Here is a 9028-nt window from a genome sequence, read left to right on the forward strand (position 1 = left end):
CGCTGCTTTTGTGTTGCTCTTCTGCTGCTGCCGCTGCTGCCGCTGCTGCCGCTGCCGCCGCTGCCGCTGAAGCGCTGGGAGCGTTTGTCCGCGTGTCCGTGTGTCTGTTGCCCGGGTGTCCGTTTTTCCGCCGCGCGCCCCGCGGCCGAGCCCCGCGCGCCCCGGGCCAGCACGGGCCGCTGCGCTCCGGGGCCGAAGCGGAGTCACGGAGCATCTCTTCCTCCCGCAGCCGCGCCACACGCACCGTCTTGTTTAGCTTCTTCTTCACCAGATTGTAACTCTTCCTTGCGGCAGTCTTGCAACTTGCCCCTGCTGCTCGCTCGCCCCGCGCCGCGGTCTCTTGCTCACGAGCAAGCAAAGCGCTGTCCGCACTTTTTGCCTGGAGCAGAGCAAAGTGCTGAATGAGGCGCCTGCCAGCGCCAGGCAGAGCCAGCCCCGTGGGAGGGCAGAGCAGGACGTGAGGAGGGAGACGTGCAGCCCCTGCGGGGCGCAGCGCTGCTCCCCGGCCGCTCGGCGTGGGCAGTGGGAGCGGCGGGGCCGTGCCCGGCGCGGTGCCCTCGTCGCCAGGGCTGTTGCTACTTTCTTGTCCGGTTCCAGGTGAAAATCGGAGACTGCCGATAGGAGGATTCAAGGAAAAGAATGGAAAACACTCTTTTTGCCGAGTTCTGATGCCAGTCCAATAGAGCAGCTCAGCTCTCAGCTGTCTGCCTCCTCCCTGCCAATCCAGCACTTTCAGCCGGGAGCAAAGGCCCTCTCTGCAAAGAAACTGCAGGCTGGTTTCCTTCTCCTGCTGTTCATTGACACAGGTAGAAAAGCAGACTCGTTTGGATGCTGAGTCTGTCCAAACAGACAGTGAACTTTGCCATGTGAAGCCAAGACACGGAGTCTTGAGCCCTGCGACAGTGTCATGGGAATCACCTTTGTTGCTTCTGCTGTCTATTGTCACTGCTGAGGGTGCAGTCCCATGGGAGCACATGCCCTGTCTCTAGAAGCCAGAGCCGAGCAATGCACTGGGCTCTAAAATCTTCCATTGGCAGGCTTCTGGTGTCTCCAGCATTGCTTTCAAAGCCAAACAGGGAGAAGGCAAACTGTGTGTAGCTAATGATACTGTAGAGTGTCTCAAACTTGCTAAGTCCTAGGTCTTCTAGGTAAGATCAGTTTGGAATGACGGTGGGGTAGAACTAGTGCAAGACAGAAAAGGGGAGCCTAGAAGGGAAGCAATTAATAGTATACGGGAACATCTTGGGCTGTTTCTTTCCGTTTGCATGTCACTTCTGGGAAGCTGTTTTGCTTTTGCAAGAATCTTGCCCACAGTGATGTCTGCTCTTTCCAAGACCCTTTCCTGGAGACCTTGCTCGAGCTCCTGTCACAAGATGTGCCATCACGTGCAGCTTCTCTTGGCTTGCCACACTGTGTGTGCAGCACGACTCTTGCAGCAGAGCAGGACCAAGGTTTTGAGAGCTTGACAACTTGTCCTTTCTCCTCCTGGTGGACTAGCGAGTTGTGCGGTGGGTAAGGTTTCCGTCGTTACTGTTCTAGGCTAAGGAAACAGGAGGAGGGGGTAGCAGCAGTTGTTAGGCGGGCTGAATGGAGAGAAAGAATCTCCGGAGCCTGCAGCCAGAAGTGGAGAGCTGTGGGCTAATCCTTCCAAGCTCTCAGTGGACATCTTGCAAGTGACCTGGAATGTGAGAATGGTCTGACAGAGGCGGTTGGTTTCTGAGTTCAGCGTAGATGCTTGCACATCTGGTGCGTTGGTGTGCAAATCAAGAGTACAATCGGTTCATGGGAAGCACCAGAAGAAGCTGGAGCTCTCCGAGCAGACGACTGAAAGAATCTGCAAAGGAGAAATGTGGGAAATGACTTGGTGTACCTTGCCTGGAAGAAGGGTAGTTTTTTCTAATAATTCCTAATCCGTTCCCTTGGCTTTTGACTTTCTTAACAAGGCCGTTTGCATCCCCGATTCAGCACGAAGCCAGAGGCCCGGGCTTACGGAAGCGCGCCAAAGACTCCTCCGCAGTGACGCTCAGGTGGAAAGAGGAGCGGGGCGCCTGAGCAGCCTCCGGGGAAGCATCCCGCGAGGTGCAATTTGCGCCGTGCTGGGAGAGGAGGAGGGGGAGAAGGATGGGCCTTGCGTGGCAGCAGCAGCAAGTTTGGGCCGCAGGACATTGCGCCTGCGCCGCTGCCCCACAATGGGCGGGCGTGTCCCCGGGGCTGCGGCCCCGGCACCGCGTCCGCTGAGCTGCCGACGCTGCGGGAGCTCCCCGGGCTGGGCTGGGGTTCCCGCTGGGACTGGGCAGCAGGCTGTGCTCTCACCGTGGTCAGCAGCAGCGGGACGTGCCTCTGGACATCCACGTCTCCTGCTGCTGGGAAGAAGCAATGAAGCGAGTGCAGAAGTTCTGCTTCCTCTTTCTCCCGGTGGAGTTTTTCGTTTCATTCCACACTCCAGAGGCAATTTCTGTGCTGGCCTCTGTCAGCTGATTCTATTTCAAGAGCACCAGCAACAGGGCTGTGTTTGAGCGCTGTGAATGTGGCCTGTATGGCTTTCATTCTCCTCGCCTTAGTGCTCAGGGGTGGTGGGCATTCCAGTATCTGCTGATCCTTATGCCTGCGACAAAAAGACTGACTTCGCTGTCGTGAAAGCACCGTGGATAGCCCTGCTGGAAAGCGGCAGTTGCAGTTTGGCTGAAAAATGCAGGTGGCAGCCGGAAGGGGTGCCACAGCAGCCGTGGGGTTCAATTCACAAGGCAGAGGCAACAGCAGCCTCCTGACGGCGCATCACGGTGAATGGAGGGGTGCAGAAACCCGATCATTTCTTTCTCTGAAGTTTGCTTCAGGAATGTACAGGCAGGCTCTGAGGAACCAGGGCTGTTTGTGGGGGAGTGTTGTTGTGATCAAGAGATTCAATTAGAAAAAGAAGGTGTTATGCATTTTGAGTCTTGACTTCAGTGCTTAGTCAGAAAGACCCAGTAGAGTAAGAAAACACCGGGAACTTGCAACTGGGAGAACACAGAGCGTTTAGTTAGAAAGCAAGGACTATTCAGTCAAGGCAGGAGAGATGGAACAAAGTTTTTAAAAATGTAACAAGTAGCAGGTGCACAATAGTTTGCAGAAAGAAGTATTACACAAGCATTTATCTTTGGGAGAAAAGTCTGATGTTGCTGTTAGGGAATTGATCACGACTATTATTGGTTAGCAAGCTTATGAACAATTTTACTATTGGCTATCCAGGCTCACACTATTCTAAGCCGATGGTGAAAAGATTATAAAAGCTATCGACACTTTTAATAAACGTCTCTGGTTATAGCCCGACTGGCGACCGCATTTCTTTGATGCGTTGCACAAGCAACGTGACTGACACTTTCGCTCTCCGTGCTCGTTCCGCAGCCACGGGTACAAAGACATTATGGGAACCCTTGTGCAGACAGAGCCTTCTATCCCTGCAGAACGCAGCGCGGCGGGTGGGGGCGGTTGGCGGGCAGCGAGCCCCGGGCAGCAGGCGAGATCCGGCTCCGCACCTGCCGGGCCCTGCTAAGGCTCAATGCCGGCTCCTCTGCAACAGCAAAGACCTTGAGCCTTGTCAGTGCCCAGAGGGGCAGTGCTGGCCCGGCCGCACAGCTCGTTTTCCCCACAAGTTGCAGGAGGTGAGAAGGCAACACTTGCAAACACTGACTGCGAGCCGCAGCGCCGGCTGCGCACCATTAACCTCAGCTCTGGGACCACTGTCTGCCCCAAGCTCCGGGGGATGCGGTGGGAGCCCGGCTGGGCTCTGCCCTGGGGCCATCCTCCAGTGACAGCTGCAAACAGGGAGCATTTAGTTGCCACCAAGAGCCCAGCCACGCGCGGAGGGGAGCTGGTGCAGGTGCGGCCTGCGCTGTTGCCTGCTGTGCTCTGGGGCTGCTGCTCCCCGCAGAGGGAACTGCACTGGCGTGCCAGAGGAGACAAAGAAGCTTCAGCTTAAGCCGAACTGAGCTGGGTGGCTGGGCTGGCAGGAGTGGGGAGGGTCAAGGGGCATTCACAGAGCTCATCCTGCTGCAAGGACGAGGAAAAGTGGCAGTGGGAAGCTAACAGTGAGGAGAGCTGAGGCCTGGAGGGCAGCTCTTGAATGACACTCAGGTCTCACCGGACCTCTGAGACATTGCTGTTCTTCTGCCAGTGACAGGATGAGTCTCTAAACCTGGGGCTCGCTCCTCCTCCTCGTGGTCAGGGGCATCAAGGAAGGCTACAGTGCGACAGAGACTGCCCTGAGCTGGCAACTCACTGGCGGAAAAGAGGGAGGGAGCACTTGTGAACTAAAGGGCAGGTGGGGCAGAGAACTGTTCAGAGAAGGGCTGAGCTAAAGCTTGAGCAAGCTGAGAAATGTCATTTGGGGTCATCCCACATTGATTTCATTTCACAAGTTATTGAACAAGTTTATTTGGGGCGGGGGGGGTGTCATGTTTTCCCCTGGAGGCGTGCACTCTGCAGGCTTGAGCTGCGTTGCCAAAATGCTCGGGCACGTCTCTGCTGCAGCTCACACCGGTTCTTCTTTGGCTTCTTCCGGCCCGGTGCTGAGCCGCAGCAGAGCCCTGGCGGAGCCCAGAGCAGCCTCAGCATCCACAGAGCCCGGCTGCAAGGAGAGAAAGCAGAAACCGCCCGTCACGTGAAGGCTGCTGTCCCCCTTGTCCCAGCCGCCCGCGGTGCCCAGGCCGTGCTGGCCGTGCTCAGAGCGGTGCCCGAAGCCGCCCGTCCCTGCTGCCTTTGGCAGGAGAGCAGGATGGCAGGACACGTGCCACCACCCGCAGCCAGCCGTGGCAGATCCACCTCCTCAGCAGCTGCCCAGAGCGGGATGCTCCTGTGCTCGCTGCCATCTCCCAAAAGCCCTTATCCCACCCGTGCCAAGAAGACGGGGACCCACCGCACGCCACCCGCCGCCGGAAGAAAAGCTGCTCCCAAGCCATGTCCTCGGCCTTCTCCAAGGCCACGTGCCATCCACGCCGCAGCTGGTCCCAAGCACTTCCCGATCCAGACTGGACACCACCTACAACGCTTCCTTGAAGAAAAACAAACAACAAATTAATGAAAAGGGATTACAGACCAAAAGGAGAAACAAGAGAAAAGGTCAAAAATCTTCTCTCTCTCGGGGGCCTGAGGAAGGCCCAACCTTCCCTACGTGCTGGGGAAAAACCCACCCACGGGCGAGGGAAGCCCACGCTTTCTCCCTTCCCCCCTGCACTGCCCCCCAACAGGCACGGCGAGCCCGAAGCAAACAAGGGGAGTGGAGCAGCCCAAGCCCTTCCTTCCCCGCAAAACAAAGCAGCCCGTGCACAGCTCCTGGAGCGCCACCTCTGCTCCTGCCATGGGGGCTTGTTTGTGTCGGGCTGGCTGCCCCAGCCCCAGCCCCAGCCCCAGCCCGGGGAACAGTGGGTGGTGGGGGCTGTTGGCAGGGCCAGGGGCCGACTCCCATTTCGTAAGCACCCCAGCCCATCCCGCCCGCCCCGCCGAAAAGCAGCTTGGCAGCCGGCTGAAGAATTAGTTGCACCCGCCCCAGCAAAGGGGGGAACCTTTGCTTCCCGGCCAGGCCGTGCAATGCCCAAATCTGGGAGCATCCCCCTGGGTGTGGACTCATCTGTAAATTCGCTGTGGAGCCTGGCTTTGAAGAAGGTGCCAGAATCAAAGCCCATCATCTTCAGCTTGCCGGTGGCCAGGTCGAGGAAGAGCTTGTCATCCTTGACGTCGTCCTCCATATCTCCAGACGCAGCAGCCCCACCTGGCACAGCTTCTCCAGGGGCTCCTTCTTCCCTGCGGCTGAGAGCAGGCTGTCGGTGCCCCGCCCAGGGCCCGGCTGTCAGTGGAGCAGGACAAGCAAAAGCAGCTTGCACGGCGGCCACCAGTGCTGGGAAGAGCAGCTCAGCTCCAGCACAAGGGCTGCGTGTTCCCATCTGACGACCCCTGCGCAGCGATACAGGCAGGGCAAAAAAGCCTGCGTTTCTTGGCTTCTTCTTGCCAAGGCACGTGTGGAGCTGTAACTTACCGGCTCCCTGGATCAAAGTGTGCCTGTGGCTCTCTCCCTTCTTCTACGGATGGTGAATATCCTGCAGCCAAGGATCACACGACAGGTCTTCTAATGAGGGCCTGTCCAAGGAGTGCAGGGACAGACACCATCTGATGAGTTCCTTGCAGTCTGCGGGGAGAAACCAGAAAGCGCCGGTCAGTTGCAGAAGGCTCCTGTCCGCTTTGCCCCACTATTGCCATGCCCAGGCCATGCCATGGGAGCTCCAAGCTGTGCCTGAACTTTCCCATCCATTCTTTGTTTTGAAGGAGAGCAGGAGAGCGGGGCATGTGCCACCTCCTCGGCAGCTGCCAGAGCGGGATGCTCGTGAGCCCGCTGCTGTCTCCCAGCACTGCTATTCCCCCCGTGCCGCAGAGATGAGCATCCACCTTGAGAGAGCCGTTGTGGGAGCGACAGCTGGCCCCAGCTGATGTTCCGGCCCTTCGGGAACGGGTGCTGCCCGCAGACCATCTGGTGCAGCACGATGCCCAGGGACCAGACGGTAGCTGCCTCGCCGTAGTACCAGCCAAAGTGGTTCCATTCCGGGGGGCTGTACGATGGTGTTCCTACGGAATAGAGAGGCAGTTCATTAGGGGGATGCTGCCTGCTCCCGGAGCCTCGCCCCAGCATCCCTGGGCACGCGGGGGCCGCACCAGTGGCACGCGGCGTGACCCGCTGCCCTCTCGCCAGCGCCTGTGACTTGGGGACAAACTGTGGGTTGTAAAAGAAGCCACCGGTGTCGCAAGAGGGCAGCGGAAGCCCCGGCAAGGCCCGAGCATTCCACACAAAGGGAAAACCCGCTCAGTGCTGGGGGGAAAAAACCATGCCTTCACCCTCCCTGCCTGCATTGCCCCAAAAAACATTCTGAAGCCAAGGCAAACCAGGCAGGCAAGCTGAGCAGTCCAAGCCCTTTCTCGCCTGCACACCAAACCGGCGGGTGCACAGCTTCTGGCCCCGCCCTCTCTGCTACCCCCACCCACGGGTGTGTTTTTGTCACGCTGGCTGCCCCAGCCCCAGCGCCAGTCCTGGGCAGAGTGGCTGGCGAAGGCTGCCAGCAGCGCTGGAAGATGGCCCCCCGGCCACCCACCCTCAAAAGCAACTGGGCTGAACACTCGGTCCTGGCATCAAAAGGGAGAATCCCCGCTGCCACAGCCAGGCTGGGCCGCGAGATGCCGGCACCGGGAGCCTACCCCGGCGGGGACTCACCTGCAAAGCGGGTGTAGGCTGTGTCTTGCAGGTGGGTGCCACAGCCAAAGTCAATCAATTTGGCCTGGCCGGTGGCCAGGTCAACCAGGATGTTCTCTGGTTTCAGGTCCCTGTGAAGGACCCCGCAGCTGGTGCAGTGCCGCACGGCCTCCAGGACCTGGCGGAAGAGCTCCCGTGCCACCTCCTCTGACAGGAAGCCCCGCTCTCGAATAAAATGAAGCAGGTCCTGAGAGTGCTCCGGCCGCTCCATCACCAGCACCACGTTGTTGGGGAGCTCGAGCCACTCGAGGAGCTGCACCACACCAGGGAAGCCGGTGGACACCTTGTCCAGCAGCACGACCTCGAGTGGTGCGCTGGTGCCGTTGGGCTGCGGGAGGAGCACGATGCCGTCAGTGGGGCTGATGCCGTGCCAGGGCTCGGGAAGGCCCTCGCCCAGCCCGGGATGCTCTGCGCCCTCCGCTGCCCCCACGCCCGCTCTCCCCCGAGGCGTCCTGCCGCCTTCCACCCTCCCGGGCCTCGGCTTATCCCCGCCCGTCACGCCCCGCCTTCTCCCGCTGCCCACCACCCCCCTCCTCCCCCCGCTCACTCACCAGCTCGCCCCAATGACGGATGCGGTTCCGTGGCACCCGTTTGATGGCCACCTGCAAGCCAAGGGAAGCAGCGGGTTGAGCTCGCCGCCCGCCCTGCCGAGCCCCATCCTCCTTCTCCTGCGCCCTCCTCCTCCTCCGCCCCCCCTCCTCCTGCGCCCGCCGCCGGCCCCGCCACTCACCGGGGCGCCGTCCGAGAGCCGCGTCGCCGCGAACACGCTGCCGAAGCCGCCGCGCCCCAGCAGCGAGCCCACCCGGTAGCGCTCCGTCAGGCCCTGCTGCGCCTTCCCTGCCGGCGACACGCGGCTGTCAGCGCTCGGCCCGGCGCCAGAAACGGCCCGCGGCCGCTCCTCAACCGCCCCGGGCCGGGTATCCCCAGATGTTGCTTCTTTCGAAGGGGACACCGGCGGCTCGGGGGCGGGGGCCGCGCTGCCGAGCGGAAGAGCTCGGACCGGGGAAGACGCCGCGGACGCGGCGGGAGCGGCCGCGCCGTCTGTGTCCTCGGCGGGTCCCGGGAGGAGCCGGGGCCGGCGCCGGGGGCGGGGCCGGGGCCGGAGGCGGAGGCGGGCCTGGGGCCGGGGCCGGAGTCGGGCCAGCCGGAGCCAGAGGCTGGCAATGCTGCCCAAGAGGCAGGCACTGATGCCCGCCCAGCAGCGCCACCGCCAGTAGTGCAAGAGCCGGGCGGAGGCGAGACCGCGGCGGGACGCCCGGGGGCGGGGAGGGCGCAGCCCCGCCCGGGGCCGCGGGCGGGCCGGGCGCATGGCCCGGCCTGGCATGGGGAGAGGGAGGCCGCGGAAGGGGCGGAGGGGGTGGAGCACTGAAGGGAGAGCGGGACAGGGGATGCGGGACACTGGGAGAAGGAGAGGAGGAGCAGGAGAAGGAACGCGGAGGCTCTGGAGAACCGCTGCTTTTGTGTTGCTCTTCTGCTGCTGCCGCCGCTGCCGCTGCTGCCGCTGCCGCCGCTGCCGCTGAAGCGCTGGGAGCGTTTGTCCGCGTGTCCGTGTGTCTGTTGCCCGGGTGTCCGTTTTTTCCGCCGCGCGCCCCGCGGCCGAGCCCCGCGCGCCCCGGGCCAGCACGGGCCGCTGCGCTCCGGGGCCGAAGCGGAGTCACGGAGCATCTCTTCCTCCCGCAGCCGCGCCACACGCACCGTCTTGTTTAGCTTCTTCTTCACCAGATTGTAACTCTTCCTTGCGGCAGTCTTGCAACT

General features: G+C 61.4%; 2 protein-coding genes across 14 annotated transcripts in view; one reads left to right on the forward strand and one right to left on the reverse strand.

The window, feature by feature from the left end:
• Positions 1-4337, forward strand: part of LOC116451000 (serine/threonine-protein kinase PAK 3-like) — a 113482-nt gene extending 109145 nt beyond the window's left edge. For all 13 annotated transcript variants that reach the window (XM_032124069.1, XM_032124065.1, XM_032124072.1 and 10 more), the window contains one exon: positions 4276-4337. In XM_032124069.1, the coding sequence (XP_031979960.1) occupies positions 4276-4337 (62 nt within the window). The remainder of the gene's footprint in view (positions 1-4275) is intronic.
• A 46-nt stretch (positions 4338-4383) lies between these two features.
• Positions 4384-8796, reverse strand: LOC116450999 (serine/threonine-protein kinase pim-1-like). Its single transcript, XM_032124063.1, has 7 exons — positions 8004-8796; positions 7825-7875; positions 7235-7601; positions 6418-6594; positions 6011-6160; positions 4895-5784; positions 4384-4606 (listed from the first exon to the last, which is right to left on the reverse strand). Exons 1-5 carry the CDS (start codon positions 8595-8597, stop codon positions 6054-6056), a joined length of 1296 nt encoding a protein of 431 aa, XP_031979954.1. The 5' UTR covers positions 8598-8796; the 3' UTR covers positions 4384-4606; positions 4895-5784; positions 6011-6053.
• Between the last annotated feature and the right edge of the window lie 232 nt (positions 8797-9028).

The sequence above is a fragment of the Corvus moneduloides genome, chromosome 14 (genome assembly GCF_009650955.1).
Source record: "Corvus moneduloides isolate bCorMon1 chromosome 14, bCorMon1.pri, whole genome shotgun sequence".
Classification (NCBI taxonomy): Eukaryota; Metazoa; Chordata; class Aves; order Passeriformes; family Corvidae; genus Corvus; species Corvus moneduloides.